The 17576-nt window shown below is 43.2% G+C and overlaps 1 protein-coding gene across 1 annotated transcript; it reads right to left on the minus strand.

Annotated features, from left to right (window-relative positions):
- Window positions 1–1574: 1574 nt before the first annotated feature.
- On the minus strand, window positions 1575–16877 carry LOC101284625 (zinc finger protein 211-like). Its single transcript, XM_033411852.2, has 3 exons — window positions 16619–16877; window positions 15230–15356; window positions 1575–5766 (listed from the first exon to the last, which is right to left on the minus strand). Exons 1-3 carry the CDS (start codon window positions 16649–16651, stop codon window positions 4112–4114), a joined length of 1815 nt encoding a protein of 604 aa, XP_033267743.1. The 5' UTR covers window positions 16652–16877; the 3' UTR covers window positions 1575–4111.
- Between the last annotated feature and the right edge of the window lie 699 nt (window positions 16878–17576).

Genomic DNA, 17576 nt, shown 5'->3' on the forward strand with positions numbered 1-17576 from the left:
AATGGCATCTCTTTGGGCCCCTCCAGCAGGCACTCCATCTGCTGTGTCCCAATCATGAACTATACACACCTGACGTCTGCATCGCCACCAGGGCCTCCAGCTCCACTATCCCCAGTGCACACCACCTCTCTGCAAACAGCCTCCCTATTAGGAAGATTTTCACAGGGACAGCAGCACCACACAGCAACACACACAGGTCTTCAGTTTCACCTCAGTTGTGACAGAGGCCTCCACCACCACATGCAGTGATTTGTTTCCAAGGTCATGTCCATCTTCATGAACCTGCTTCATGATGTGCCTGTGTCCAAATTCTCCCAGTCACTATTCCGAGCACTGTAAAGGACACTGAAGGACTATAAACGTTCACTGTAGCCCTCTCCAAGTCCCCAAGGCTCTTACTCCTAACTCTAGGACACACTGCTTAACTGCTCCTCCTACCCAACAGAAAAATGTCACCAAATAATGATTGCTAATCATCAAGAACGTGCACACATCTCCTCGGGACTCATGCTTGACAAACCTAAGTCTAAATGCTATGTGCTGAATGCAGCCTGACACCTCCCATAAAGCCTGTAAAACCCCACCCCAAGTCCTTCTTCTTGCTTGACAAAGCTGCTCACAAGTGTGAATCTCCAGGTTGTAACAAGGTGGTTACCCAGTCCCTGGTCTGAAAACCATCAGTGCATCATCATACTTGCAATGATGTGGGAGAAGTTGTTCTTTCCAAACCAGTCTGCACTCACCTCATCACACATTATCCAGGAAGACTGGGAGATTATGTGTGGCCCACACACCAGAATGTTGGACATCTCTATCACATGCCTGCCCCAAAATCTCGCTGGAGTATTTGTGACTTTTGTAGCCACACCTGCTGTGCTAGGTCAGCACCTCCCACTTTATTTCCCAAACAGGTTCTCACTTCTGTCATAAATCCTTTGTGCTGTGGTAGTTTGTAGGTACAGGATGCATCAAAGTGTGTTACCAATCAAAATCTGTCACACAGTGTCCCCATTTGTGCTGATATGCACTGATATTTATAATACTTTCGTGTGTAATAAAGTTACTGGAGTTATGAAAGGGCTCTTTTATTTTAGAAACACATTTTAAGAAATTATGTATTCAGGGGCTTCCCTGGTGGTGCAGTGGTTGAGAATCTGCCTGCCAATGCAGGGGACATGAGTTCGATCCCTGGTCTGGGAAGATCTCACATGCCAAGTGCTGCAAATACTGAAGCCCATGCGACTAGCGCCCGGGCTCCACAATGAGAAGCCACCGCAATGAGAAGCCCATGCACTGCAAAGAAAAGTAGCTCCCACTCGCTGCAACTAGAGAAAGCCTGTGTGCAGCAACGAAGACCCACCACAGCCAAAAATAAATAAAATAAATTTAAAAAAAATTTTATGTATTCAAAGACATACCTGGGATTATAAATTGTAAAAACCACTAAGTAAATCACGATACACAAACACAAAAAATCTACAAAATATAGTAAATGATGTAATATACAGGAAGGTTCCTACACAGTCATTCCATTTATATATACATTTGAAAAAAGTTATTTCAAAAGTAGAATATGCTCTTGCATCAGTATTTTTAATTTTGAGGATGAATTAAAAGTGACAGGAGGAAACTGGTTTCAGGGCTTTACACAAGTATCACAGTGTTAAAATGTACATTTAAGGTATATGTAATTTATTTTCAGTCAACTATACATATATTAAACGATTTTTAAAACAAATATGCAAAACCTGTCACTTTATAATCATTCTACTATGGTTTATTAGCGACATTCTTAAACTTATTTGTGGCTACTGTACCTGTAAGGTAGAAAAAGAATACAATGGTGGGCTCCTGGCAAGGCTTCCCAACTCCATATTCAGTGACATTATGTTGGCAATTTGACATTGGATATGCTGGAAGTATTTACACCAGGGAAATTGGCAAAGACTACAAACCAGGATTTCACTTACTGTGTTACTGAATATCTGGACTTAAGACTGAGGTAGGATATGGGAGTTCCCTGGTGGCCTAGTGATTAGGATTCTGGGCTTTCAGTGCTGGGGCCTGGGTTTGATGTCTGGTCAGGGAACTGAGGTCCCACAAGCTGTGTGGTCTGGGGAAAAAAAAGGGGGGGTGACTGAGAATAAAAAAAGGAAAAAACCTGAGGTAGCATATGTTAATAGTGCAGATTTATCTTTTATTTTATTTTTTTTTGCAGTACGCAGACCTCTCACTGTCATGGCCTCTCCCGTTGTGGAACACAGGCTCCAGATGTGCAGGCTCAGCGGCCGTGGCTCACAGGCCCAGCCACTCCGCGGCATGTGGGATCTTCCCGGACCGGGGCACGAACCCGTGTCCCCTGCATCGGCAGGTGGACTCTCAACCACTGCGCCACCAGGGAAGCCCCAGATTTATCTTTAACATATATAATGTATGTGGCCATTACATTATGCATAAGACCAAAATTAAGAAAAAATTGAGAACATATTCTTTCACTATGCCAAATTACAGTTCCATGCAGAAAAGAAGTCACTCACATTGGGTAAATGTGTGAAATCTCACAGATACCTTTGTTGTTTCCCTGATCTCTTACTTGTCAAGGAAAGAGAAAACAGACAAAAACTCACAAAATAAAAGCAGGTAAAAGACAGAAATAGAAATTTATCAAAACAAGACATGCAGGTAAAAAATAGACAGATTAAAAAATAATAATAATAATAACTCAAACTGAAAAATCCTGAGGGAATCCCCTGGCAGTCCACTAGTTATGGTTCTGCATTTCCACTGCAGGGGGCAGAGGTTCAATCCCTGGTTGGATAACTAAAATCCCACATGCCACAAAGTGCACCCAAAATTAAAAAAAAAAAGAACCATGAGAAAAAAGCAATTAAAATCATACTGATTTTATACTGCGATTTTACAGTCTTCATCGGAGGGGTCAGCCTGCATTCTGTCTTAGCTTTTAAGCTAGGTTGGTCAAATGTAGGTCTCAAAAGGGGGGCAGGAAAGTTCTTGCTGATTAAAAATCATTATTTGGTGACTTACATTTTGGGGAGGGTGGTGGAGGAGGAGCAGTAAGGGGATGGTAAAAAGGATTAGGAGGAATAGCCTTGGGGACCAGGTCATGTGAGGGCCACAGTGGACATTCCTAGTCCTTCAGTGTCCTTCACACTGCCCAGAACAGTGAGCATGTCAACTGCATAATGGGGAAACGAGGACATCCTGAAGTGGGTTTATGAAAAAGAAGGAAAGGACCTTGAAAACGAATCACTGCATATGGCAGTGGAGCCAGTGTCACATCTGGGGTGACTCCAATGATCCTCTCTGCAGTGCCTGGCTTAGTGCTGCTGTCACTGTAAGAACGTCCCAAGAGGGAGGGTGTTTGCAGGAAGCAGATGTACACTGGAAAAAATGAAGCTGGAGGTCCAGGTGGAAAACACATCAGGTGTTGGTAGTTCATCTTTGGGACAAAGAAAATGGGAGTCCCTGCTCAAAGCAGGAGAGGCCATTGGAAGGGTACAGTGTAGAGGAACCACTCTCATCAAAGACCTGGCAGTAGTGAGGTCTTGTGGAATTCCCTCAATGTCTCTGGGCTGCACATGCCTTCCTTTACAAATGTGAATAAAAACACTATGAGCACTGGTTTGGTTGGGTAGATGAATGGGAGTCATTTCCAAGAAAGCCATAAATGTTGTTTCCCAGAGAAAAGACAGCCCTATTCATCAGCATGGGGCTGTGGTATCAGCAGTGCTCCTGGGGTGGGGGGCAAAAGTGTCCGGATGGACAACGTGTCTTTGAGTCCTCAACGGGGGAAGGGGGAGAAAAGGACTGAAATGACCAGATTCCCTATGTCCTGAACCAGGCAACCTGACATTGAATCCAGATATCATCTGTTCACAACAGATGATACATTCTCTCTGTGCCGCAGTTTGTCCCAAGAAAGGGTACATTTGCTGCACAGTAACTGCAGGGTTTCTTCCCACCCTGTTACAATCTCAAACTCCTTGAACATTAGTCCCATCTATATTCGCTATATTCATAAGGCCCTTTTACCAGTGTGAACTGATGTTTAATGAAGTAGCACCTTTCAGTAAGATTTATCACATTCCTTTCACTCACAAGGCTTTTCTCCAGTGTGGATTTTCCTATGGATATAGAGGAGCTGTCTTCGGCTAAAGCATTTCCCACATTCAGTACACTCATAAGGCCTTTCTCCAGTGTGAACTCTCTGATGACGACGAAGACTTGACGTATCAGTAAAAGATTTCCCACATTCATTGCACTTATAAGGCCGTTCTCCTGTGTGAATTCTCTGATGAACATAAAGATCAGATATAATACTAAAACATTTCCCACATGCAATGCACTCATAAGGCCTTTCTCCACTGTGAACCCTCTGATGACGATTAAGGCTCGAGCTACCAGTAAAACACTTCCCACATTCACTGCACTCATAAGGCCTTTCTCCACTGTGAACTCTCTGATGATAATAGAGAGCAGAACTAGTAGTAAAAGATTTCCCACATTCACTGCACTCATAAGGCCTTTCTCCACTGTGAACTCTCTGATGATAATAGAGACCAGAACTACTAGTAAAAGATTTCCCACATTCACTGCACTCATAAGGCCTTTCTCCACTGTGAACTCTCTGATGATAATAGAAACCAGAGCTAGTAGTAAAAGATTTCCCACATTGACTACACTCATAAGGCTTTTCTCCACTGTGAATTCGCTGATGGTAATGAAGGCTCGTCTTAGCAGTAAAAAATTTTCCACATTTATTGCATTCATAAGGCTTTTCTCCAGTATGAACTTTCTTATGGGCACTAAGGTGTCCATTTCGGCTAAAGAATTTCCCACATTCACTGCACTCAAAAGGCTTTTCTCCACTGTGAACTCTCTGATGATTACAAAGGATTGACCTATTACTAAAAGATTTCCCACATTCACTGCACTCATAAGGCCTTTCTCCAGTGTGAACTCGCAGATGATAATAGAGGCCAGACCTAGTAGTAAAAGATTTTCCACATTCACTGCACTCATAAGGCCTTTCCCCACTGTGAACTCTCTGATGTGTAAGGAAACTAGATTTGTGGGTAAAAAATTTTCCACATTGGCTGCATTCATAAGACCTTTCTCCAGTGTGAACCTTCTGGTGCTGACTATGGTTACTTCTTTGGGTGCAGGCTTTCTCACAGTTGCTGCATTCACAAAACCTTTCACAAGTGAGGACTGTCTCAGACTGAACAAGTATTTCTGTGTGGCTGGAGAATTTGTTGCCTTCTCCACAGCTGTGATGACATTTTCCACTGTCAAAAACAGCTTCACACACCTTACTGTTGTTCAGTTTCTTCCTGGTATTAGTAACCTGTTTCTGAAGTCCAATTTTGGCCACATAGTTGTTCCCAATCTCCATGTAGGTAGAGAGATTCCCTGTTGCATGGATTGTGCAGCTTTTGAAAAATGCGGGTCTCCCCATATCACAGCTGAAGGGTTTCTCTCTAATGTGCTGCTTCTGGTGCTCTTGAAGGTTTGCAGTGAAATAGAACTGTTTCCCACATGCCCCACATGTGTATGCTTTCTGCCCCCTATTTGTTCCTTGCTCTTCAGCCAAGTGCAAAATGTCTCTCAAGACTGGGAGGCACATCTTACAGGGCTGGGCCTTCTCAGGAGATGAACCTGCGCTGGAAGTCCTGATCTGTGACACTCCTGCAGATACGCTCTGTTCAGAGGGTGTCTCTTCATCCTCGACCCGGTGCCAAGAACCTGAAAACAAAGAAATGATGGTGAAGTTCTTGTTCATGTTATTGGGTGTGAGTGACACCATCACAACTGTATATCTGACACATGAAGGAAGCAGTCCATAGGATTGTGTTCAGGAAATGGAGTTGGGGTCAAATTGGGAAAGAAGGTGCTCTCACCAAGTACAGGACACAGGGACTGGATGTGGCCCAAGGCAAAAGGCAAGTTCGACAATTCACTCCTCTGTCAATGGCTTTTACCAGGACCACATCTACTGATGACCTATCATACTATGCAGAAGTGTATTTCCAGGCCCCAGAAAATCTGACTGCAACTGGTAGCTGGTGTTCAAGAAATATTAAAGGATATATACATGGTTGAGGACATAAACAATACCAGTAAGTATTAAGGGGAAAACAATGTGAAGACCACATGAGATAAATGGGTTAGAGAGGTGGTAGGGAAATTATCCCAGGCTGGAGTCAGAATAAAAGTGGGAAGTAAGTGGCTTCCCTGGTGGCGCAGTGGTTGAGAGTCCACCTGCCGATGCAGGGGACGTGGGTTCGTGCCCTGGTCTGGGAAGATCCCACGTGCCGCAGAGCGGCTAGGCCCGTGAGCCATGGCTGCTGAGCCTGTGCGTCTGGAGCCTGTGCTCTGCAACTGGAGAGACCACAACAGTGAGAGGCCCGCGTACTGCAAAAAAAAAAAAAAAAGGGGGGGAACTAGGGAATTCCCTGGTGGTCCAGTGGTTAAGACTCCATGCTTCCAATGCAGGGATCGTGGGTTCAACCCCTGGTTGGGAAACTAGGATCCCACAGGCCGTGGGCCATGGTCAAAAGAAAAAAAAAAGGGAAGTAGTAAAAAGCACAAGTTAGCAGAATGTCAAGAATGGAGAAAGGACAAGAGAAGTAATTGGGGGCCACTGACAATGGCCCTAAAACACTAGTCAAATAAGATACATTCCAGGTATTATTTCTCAACACAGACCTTATAACAAGCCCTGTCCTAGCGGCCATTGATCTTACCAGGCTATCTTTAAGCTCTTTATACTGAAACTAGAGTCATGTCCATCTCATGAAACCACCAAGGACTCTCCATCTCCAGCTGAAAAACTACATGGGACAGAAATGATACAAGCCCTAACAGAGTCAGGACAGGTAAGTGGCCAACATGAGCCCAGAGGAACTCAGTACACAATAGACCAAGGAACGATATTTAAATACCACCAAAAGAACATCCAGTGGAGACAGAGTGGGGAAGGATGAACAGTGGATAGAATACAGACTGTTAAGAATCCATCTCCTCACCTAAATGGGAACAATCTAACTGTTGTAACTCTTTTGCAACTATGGAGTCTACTGAAGATTTGCAGTGTCCCACAAAACGAAGTTTGAACACACGAAACTTCAAAACCAGAATCAGATATCACAGGAATGTTGGGATGATCATGCTGGGAATATAAAACAATTATAATCAATATGCTAATTAATGTCTGCGAATGGATAAAGCAGACAGCATACAAGAGCAGAAAGGCAATGTAAGCAAAGAGATGGGAAATCTAACAAAGAATCAAGAAATGCTAGAGAGAGAGAAAAAAAAAGAAATGCTAGAGATCGAGAACACCGTAACAGAAATGAAAAATGACTGTGATAGGCTTATTTATAAACTGGACATAGGTGAGGAAAGAATCTGAGCTTGATGTTCTCTTAGGAAAAACTTCCAAAACTGAAAAAAAAAAAAGGACAAGACAAAAAAAAAATCCAATATTGGTGGGACAACTACAAAAGATTTAACATACACATATGGAAACATTAAAGGAGAAAGAGACAAAGGAACAGAAAATATATTTGAGGCAATAATGATGGAGAATTTCCACCAAATTACTATCAGACACCAAAGCACAGATCCAGGAAGCTCAGAGAACATCAAGTAGGTTTAATGTGAAAAAACTACACCTAGGAATATCACATTCAAATGTACAAAAAAGTCCTGAAAGAAGCCATAGGAATAAACACCTTACCCACAGAGAAGCAACAAAAACAATTACAGTTGAATTCTCCTCAGAACTCATGCAGACAAGAAGAGAATGAAGTGAAACATTTAAAGTGCTCAGGGTGGGTGTGGGAGGTGACCTTCAGCAACCCAGAATTTGGTATCCAGCAAAAATTATCCTTCAACAGTGATGGTGAAATAAACACTTTCTTACATACAGAAAAATTGTGGGAATATATTAAAAGAAGTTCTTCAGAGAGATGAAGGGATTTCCCTGGCAGTCCAGTGGTTACCATGCATGCTTCCACTGCAGGGGGCATGGGCTTGATCCCTGGTCGAGAAACTAAGATGCCGCATGTGGCACAGCATGGCCAAAAAAAAAAAAAAAAAAGAGAGACAGATGGTAAATGATATAGATCAGAAATTTGGGTTTCATAGAGAAAGGAAGAGAATCAGAATAAAAAATATTTTACAGACACATAATTGTTGGGGAACATCATATATCTTTAAGCTGTACAACATGACTCTATATATGTACACACTGAAATGACTACCACATAAGTTCAGTTGAATTATGTCTTACAATTTTCTTTCTTCTGATGAGAACTTTTAAGATCTACTTTCTTAAAAACTTCTAAATATACATTTTTGTTAACTAAAATCACTATGCTGTGAATTACATCCCCAGGACTTAATCATAACTAGAAGTCTGTAACTTCTGAAACCCTTCACCCATGTCATCTACCCACCTTCCTGTGTTCTGGCAATCACTAATCTGTTGTCTGCATCTGAGTTTGTTGTTGTTGTTGTTGTTATTTTTTCAAAGATTTCCCATGTAAGTATAATCATGTAGTACATTTAAACCTTGAATAACATGGGTTAGAATTGCTTGGGTCCATTTATACAGGGATATTTTCCAATAAATACACAGCACTACATGATCTTTAGTTGGATGAATCCAAAAATGGGAAACTTGGGCTTCCCTGGTGGTGCAGTGGTTGAGAATCCACCTGCCAATGCAGGGGACATGGGTTCGAGCTCTGGGCTGGGAAGATCCCACATGCCACGGAGCAACTAAGCCCGTGCACCACAACTACTGAGCCTGCACTCTAGAGCCCGCGAGCCACAAATGCTGAAGCCTGCATGCCACAACTACTGAAGCCCGCATGCCACAACTACTGAAGCCCGTGCGCCTAGAGCCTGTGCTCCGCAACAAGCCACTGCAATGAGAAACCCATGCACCATAACGAAGAGTAGCCCCCGCTCGTTGCAACTAGAGAAAGCCCACGAGCAGCAACGAAGACACAACACAGCCAAAATAAATATAATTAATTAATTTATATTTTTAAAACAATGGGAAACTTCAGAATCAGAAGTCTGACTATGGGACTTAAACACCCCCAGATATCAGTATATGCAGGGGATCCTGGCACCAATCCTCTGTGGAAACATAGGGACAACAGGATTTCTCTCTCTGACTTATTTCATTTAGCATAATGCCTGTAAAATCCAATCATGTTGCTGTAAATGCAAAACTTCCTTCTTTTTTTAATGGTTGAATAAAACTGAATAGTATTCCATATATATGACGTGTTTGTTATCCACTCATCCATCAACGGACACTTAGGTTGTTTCCATGTCTTGGATATTGTAAATAATGCAGCAAAAAACATGGAGTACACATATCTTTTTGAGATGATGATTTCACTCCCCTAGATAAATACACAGAGATGGAACTGCTGGACCATATGGTAGTTCCTTTCTTAATTCTGTAAGGATTCTCTACTCTTTTCCATGTGGTAGAAATAATGTACATTCCCACCAACAGTGCACACAGGGTCCCTTTTCTTCACATCTTCTCCTATACTTATTTATTGTCTTTTTCATAACAGATATTATAACAGCTGTGAGGTGGTATTTCATTGTGGTATTAATTTGCATTTCCTCAACCATTAGTGATATTGAGCACCTTTTCATGTAGAAGGTCATCATTTGCATATCTTCTTCTGAAAACTGTCTATTTAGATTTAACAGTTTGTACAAAACAACAATAACAAAAGTGTACTCCATCATGTATTTTTAAACATACCCATATATGTATGTTTATGTAAAATTAAAACAAAAGACAACAATAATACAATGGAGAAGATGGAAAATTAGGATTTTTTAAAATTATGAGCTTTTTAAACTACCCACGAAACCACAGTGTCATTTGAATGTGGACTTGAATTAGTTGTAAATACATACTGGAAACTCTATCGCGACTACATTAAAAAATGAAAAGGAACAAGTATAGATGATATGCTAACAAAGGAGAGAAAAAGGGTCATTCAAAATGCTTCATTAAAACCACAAAAAGAAGGGTGGAAGACTAAACTAGGAACAAAGAAAAAGGGCAATGGAAAGAAAATGGTAACAAATATGTTAGATGTTTACCCAACTGTATCAATATATTAAACATCGATAGTCTCAATGCACCAATTAAAAGAGAGATTATCAGAGTGGATCAAAAAACAAGACTGAATTATATGTTGTCTCCGAGAAACCCACTTTAAATACAAAGATGCACATAGAGGAAGCTCCCTGGTGGTGCAGTGGTTAAGAATCCACTTTCTGGGTTTCCCTGGTGGTGCAGTGGTTTAAAGTCCGCCTGCCAATGCAGGGGACGCGGGTTCGTGCCCCGGTCTTGGAAGATCCCACATGCCGTGGAGTGGCTGGGCCCATGAGCCATGGTCACTGAGCCTGTGCGTCTGGAGCCTGTGCTCTGCAATGGGAGAGGCCACAACAGTGAGAGGCCCGTGTACCCACCCCCCCCCAAAAAAAAAAGAATCCACCTTCTAATGCAGGGGACGCGGGTTTGATCCCTGGTCTGGGAATTAGATCCTACATGCATGCCGCAACTAAGAGTTTGCACACCACAACTAAGGAGCCTCTGAGCTGCAACTAAGGAGCCCATAGGCCACAACTAAGGACCCCACCAGCCACAATTAAGGAGCACACATGCCGCAACTAAGGAGCACAGTGCCACAACTAAAGGAGCAAGTGAGCCACCACTAAGGAGCCTGCGAGCCTCGACTAAGACCCAGCATAACTAAAATTAAAAAAATCTTTTTAAAAGATGCTTAAAGGTCTTCCTTTGTGGCGCAGTGGTTGAGAGTCCGCCTGTCGATGCAGGGGACGCAGGTTCGTGCCCCGGTCCAGGAGGATCCTACATGCAGCAGAGCTGCTGGGCCCGTGGGCCGTGTCCGCTAAGCCTGCACGTCCGGAGCTAATGCTCTGCAGTGGGAGAGGCCACGGCAGTCAGAGGCCCACATACCACAAAAAATTTTGAAAAAGATGCTTAAACAAAAAGATGCATATAAATTAAAAGTATGTCAATACAGAAAAATAGGTCAACACAAATCAAAAGAAAAAAAAGAAAAGTGGTAGTAACTATACTGATATCACAGCAGATTTTGCATAAGCAAAGTCATCAGGGATAATGAGAATGACACAATGGTAAAGGGGTCAATACTCCAGAATACAGAACAATCCTTAACATGTCTGCATCTAACAACACAATGTCAAAATATGAGGCAAAACAGGCCTACAAGTAAAAAATAGATGAATCTGCTATAACACTTGGAGACTTCATTCAACAAACCTCTCTAAGAAATGAACAGATCCAGAAAAGAAAAAATCTATAAGGATGCTGGTAAACTGAGGATCACCATCATCAGTCAACTGGATGTAACAGTCACCTACAGATTACTAGGCTACTCCATTCAAAAACAGAATATTCTTCTCAAACTGACATAGAACATTCACAAGATGGATTACACCTTGGGCCAGAAAACACACCTTAACAAATTTAAAAGAATAGAAAACATACAAGATCAGTTCTCAGAACAAAGTGGAATTACACCGGCAACCAGTAACAAAAGGATAGCTGTAAAATTGCACAACACTGATAAATTCAACAATACACTTCCAAATAAAACATGGGTCAAAGAATAAATATTAAGATAAATTTTTAAGTATTTTGAAAGAAAGAAACACAGCAGTTGTGAAAACATGCAGATGGGGACTTCCTTGGTGGCAGTTAAGAATCTGCCTGCCAATGCAGGGGACACGGGTTCAAGCCCTGGTCTGGGAACATCCCACATGCTGCAGAGCAACTGAGCCCGTGTGCCGCAACTACTAAGCTTGCACTCTAGAGCCCACACACTGCAACTACTGAAGTCCGCACCCCTAGAGCCCACGCTCTGCAACAAGAGAAGCCACCACAATAAGAAGCCTGTGCACCACAATGAAGAGTAGCCCCCACTCACTGCAACTAGACAAAGCCCACACACAGCAACGAAGACCCAACGCACCGAAAAATAAACTTAAAAAAAATGCCGATGCAGTGAAAGCAGTGTTTATATGGCAATCGGTAGCACTGAATGCATATATTAGATAAGATGAAAAACCTAAAATCAGTCATCTGTGCCTCTATCTTAGGAAACTAGGGGAAAATGAAATACAAAGGAAGAAAAAAAGAAATAATTTAAAAAATCAGTAGAGAAAAATCAACAAAGTCAAAAAAAAGCTGGTTCTTTAAAATGCCCAATAAAATCAAAAACATGCTAGTCAGCCTAGTCACAAAAACAAGGGAGGACACAAATTACTAATATCAAAGTGAAAAAGGAGGGCTTCCCTGGTGGCACACTGGTTAAGAATCCGCCTGCCAATGCAGGGGACAGGGGTTGGAGCCCTGGTCTGGGAAGATCCCACATGCTGCAGAGCAACTAAGCCCGTGAGCCACCATGACTGAGCCTGAAAGCCACAACTACTGAGCCCGCGCGCCTAGAGCCCATGCTCTACAATAAGAGAAGCAATTGCAATGAGAAGCCCGCGTGCCACAATGAAGAGTAGCCCCTCAATCACCGCAACTAGAGAAAGCCTGTGCACAGCAACGAAGATCCAACGCAGGAAGGGAGGGAGGGAGGGAGGGAGGGAGGGAGGGAGGGAAGGAAGGAAGGAAGGAAGGAAGGAAGGAAGGAAGGAAGGAAGGAAGGAAGGAAGGAAGGATGGATTATACACCATGACCAACTGAGAATGATCCACGTTATACAATGCTGACTTAACATTAAAAAATCAATTAATATAATCCATGTCATCAACAGGTTAAAAACAACACATGATCTCATCAATAGATGCAGAAAAAGGATCTGACAAAATCCAACAGCCACTCATATTCAAAATTTCCATATGATATAACCTAAAAATTGAAAAAATACTTAAACTTGATAAACTAAATAAAACCCTATAGCTACTATCATACTTACTAGAGAAAAACTAGAATTCTCCCACTAAGATGAAGAAGGCAAAGATGTTCCCTTTTACAACTCCCTTTCAACTTTACAGTGGAAGTCAAAACAAAGGCAATGAGATGAGGTTATATAAATGGCATACTGATCAGGAAGGAAGGAATAAAACTGTCTTCATTCTCATATGACATGATCAGCTATGTAAAACACCCAAAAAATAGAGGGAAAAAAAATTCCTGGAACTAAGAAGCAATTATAGCAAGCTTTCAGGACATAAGCTTAATATACAAAAGTCAGTTATGTCCTATATACCATCAATGAACAAGTGAATTTGAAATTAAAACCACAATACCATGTAAATTACCACCAGCTCAAAAAAAAAAAAAAAAGAGAGCAATAGAAAGAAATATTGAGTTACAGATCTACCAAAACATGTACAAGATATACATGAGAGAAACTATAAAACTTAGGTAGAGAAATCATGAATTCCATGGTGGTTCAATGGTTAGGACTCCATGCTTTCACTGCCATGGGCCTGAGTTCGATCCCTAGTAGGGGAACTAAAATCCCTCAGGTCTCACAGTGCAGCCAAAAAACAAATAAACGATCAAACATTCTAATAAAGAAATCAAAGAACTAAATAAATGGAAAGCTATTTCACGTTCATAAACAGGAAAACCCAGTATCATCAATATGTTCGTTCTTCCCAACTTCATCAATAGATTCAATGCAACCCAAATCAAACTACCAGCAAGTTATTTTGTGGACATAAATACTTTGATCCTAAAATTTATACAAAAAGGCAAAAGTCCGAGAATAGCCAACACAAAACTTAAGAACAAAGCTGGCAGACTGACACTACTCAACTTTAAGACTTAGTATCTAAAGTAATCAAGCCAGTGTGATATTGCTGAAAAGACAGAGAAACTGTTCAGTGAACAGTATTGAAAACCCAGAAATAGACCCATAGAAATACACTCAACTGACCTTTGACAGATGAACAAGCGCAATACAATGGAGAAAAGTTAAGTCTTTTGAATAAATAGTACTGGAACAACCGAACATCACATGCAAAGAAATGAATTCTAGACCCAAACCTTCACAAAAAATTAACTCAAAATGGATCACAGACCTAAATGCTAAATACAAAAAACTCTTAAAACTTAGTAAGAAAACAAAAACCCAGATACCAAATGAGCAAAGCACCTTAACAAACACCTCATTAAAAGAAGATATACAGGACTTCCCTGGTGGCACAGTGGTTAAGAATCCGCCTGCCAATGCAGGGACACAGGTTCAAGCCCTGGTCCGTGAAAATCCCACATGCCACGGAGCAACTAAGCCCGTGTGCCACAACTACTGAGCCTGCGCTCTAGAGCCTGTGAGCCACAACTACTGAAGCCCATGTGCCACAACTACTGAAGCCTGCGTGCCTAGAGGCCATGCTCTGCAACAAGAGAAGCCACTGCAATGAGAAACCCGCGCACCACAATGAAGAGTAGACCTTGTTTATCGCAACTAGAAAAAGCCCACGTGCAACAATGAAGACCCAACGTAGCAAAAAAAATAATAATATATACAGATGACAATTTAGCATATACAAAGATGCAAGGAAATGCAAATTAAACTGAAAAGCACACACTATTACATACCTGTAAGAAGGGCCAAAATCCAAACATTCACAACACCAAATGCTATAAGGGTGTGGAGCAACAGGAATTTCATTCATTGCTGACCGGAATGCTTAACAGATGCCAGTGTTGATAAACAGAAATTGGAACCTTGGAAAAAGGTCTTACAGAAACAGCTCCTGGTCTGTTTTAGTAACGACCATGTCAGTGACAACAGTCTGTTGTGAAGTAAGGCACAAAAAAATGTCATGGACAGGAATGGAGCAAAACTTGGGTACCATGGATTTTGACAATCGCCTGGGCAGAGAGGGCGAGCAAGGAGGGATCTATCAGACTGAGTGCAAGACTACTGAACCTAAATCCTCACCTGCAAAACTTTGGAGCTACAGGTGTCCCGGCACTAAGGAATAGGGATACACTCTGCCTAGCCATAGTAACCACAGCACATAACCAAGCAATTGAAGAAGAAAGCAGTGCCTGTGTTCCAGATGTGAGAAGGACAGAGCTGCCCTTGGGGAAGAGAAGAAAGGCAGAGCCTAGATCAGAGGATAGGGGTGGGTGTGAGGGCCTTACCCAGCATGCATACAAGTGCAAAGTTCTCCAGCATGACATCAAGGTACAGGTGTATCTGAACCTCATCAAGAAGACACCATTCCTCCCAGGAGAAGTACACGGCAACATCCTCAAAGGTCACACTGCCCTGGTAAACAGGGACAAATAAAACCATGAACAGTCTCACTCCTGAAAACCCACAATCCATCTTCCTACACATTTCCCCTACTACCCAATCAGATGGAGCTTCTTGAGACCTGGGGAAGAAAACCATCTTCCTTTGATCTGCACCTCCCTTTTCCTCCAGAATACATAGGCAGTCATTTCAAGTCTAACTCTTGCCCTTCCCTGTTTATTTCCACCAGAAAAAAGGAGACCTGCGCTTACCTAAACCAGCTCAGCCTCACCTCACAGCACTTCCACATACTGGTATTGGATTCATGAGTAACCTTCCACGCCTCCTTCCATTGGTGTTGGGAAATGGGAACCCCCTACACAGAACCCGGCCTTCACTCAGGAACCTGAGCATGGGGTTCTCCAGGGTCCCCAAAACAAAGAGGTGGGAGAATGGCAGGTGAAGAGCCCCAGTACACCTCAAATACAGAGAATGTGTGCGTGCGGGGTGAGAACAAGCGAGGGACTGGGACAACCTCCACTTGCTCCAAGTGCTTCTGCAGCCTGGTAACATGTAAGAAAAGGCAAACTATGGAGGAAAGAGACCATGGTTGTGTTCCAGAGGCTCATGCACTTGTATGCATGCTGGGTAAAGCCCTCACACCCACACCTATGCTCTGAGCTAGGCTCTGCCTTTCTCTTTTTCCCAAGGGCATCTCTGTCCTTCTCACAACTGGACCTCTGTCAGGTACCAGAGCCAGGTAACATCGGGACGACTGGCAAACCTCTCCTCCGTGCCTCGGTCCCCGGTGCTACCTCTTACCAGTTGTGACCTTGGAAAAGTCACAACTTCCCTCTGCCTCAATAATCTCATCACCCCCTACAGTCTGTGCTTCCACAGAACAGGCTCTGGAGTATTTTTAAAGGCCTAATTCAGATGGTGTCCTTCCTGTGCTCAAAACTCTCCAACGCTCCGAGGGCTCTCGGAGCACTTCTCGGAGGGCTTTCCTCTCGGAGAAGAACGGTACAACCTCTCATCTACCACTCCAGATGCAGCCTGGCCTCAAACTTTCTTCCTTGCAGAAACAAGATGGACTCCAGGTTCCCGGAATGTTCCTGCTTCAGTTGCATCTCCAAGTCTCACGCAGGCAGAAAAAGGGAAAAGACCCCTGGAGGCCTCTCTGTCCTAGACCCTGGGCCTGGGATAAAGCGACGTGAACAGCCACCTCCCACGCGGGCCGTTCGTATCTGGGTGGGGAAACAGGCCGGGGAGAACCCGGAACGCACAGCGTTTACCTGAGCCTGGTCCCTCAGCGCAGGCGCCGCCATCGGAACTTCTGGACGGAAAGGAGTGGCGACAGTCGACCGACCGGGTCCCACTCTGCACGTACACTGCAAGGGTCTGTCCCTGACCCTCAAAACCGCCCCGGTTCAGTGCGCACAGAGCCTCCTCTTGCGCCTCTTAGCCTGTCTCCTCGCTCCCAACACCGCACACAGAAGCCCCTGACCAACTACAGAGACTCCACCGTAATTAAAATGGCAGCCACGAAGAAACCGGAAGTCCCTCTGCAGGATGTTCGCCATCCCGGAAATGCCCCCTTGCTCGATTTTCATTGGATGAAAGTCGCTGCCCCTTAGCACAAATTCTTCTGGGTAATGTAGTGTAAAAGTCTCAAGGAAGGAAGCCCCACACCGGGAAGCACCTGGGAAAAAGCCAAGAAGCACCCGGAGGAGCACTAGGAAATGACCTCTAGGGCTCGGGGTAGGGGGGCTCCAGCCTTATTAATGGGGCGGAGGACCCATGGGGTCGGGGAGTGCATTATCTCAGAATCCTTTAAACCATCCGACGTTTAAACCCACTGGTAACAGGAACAAAAACTAAACATTATCCTATTGCTCCTGATATACATGCAGCCTGAAGAGTTAAAGTGATTTTGTGGGCTTTGTTCAGGGACCAGAAAAAAGTCAGACAAAACGCTGACTGGGAATATGGAGAGGAGATTTTGGACAGGCCTGCTCGGCAAGAGGGAGACCACAGCTTCTCGTCCCCCTAGAAAAGACTCTTCTGACTGCATAGTTAGTGATTGTGCCCAATTCAGTGACAAAAACTGATGATCAGGCCACCCACGATAGATGTTCTCTTGCTTTTTGTACTTTCCTTGCTCCACCAGTCTGATTCACCTACACCCTATTCACGTGAATGAACTTCTCTTACTATTGTTATTTTATTTATTTATATATTTTGGCCGCACTG

The sequence above is a fragment of the Orcinus orca genome, chromosome 20 (assembly GCF_937001465.1).
Source record: "Orcinus orca chromosome 20, mOrcOrc1.1, whole genome shotgun sequence".
In the NCBI taxonomy this organism is placed as follows: Eukaryota; Metazoa; Chordata; class Mammalia; order Artiodactyla; family Delphinidae; genus Orcinus; species Orcinus orca.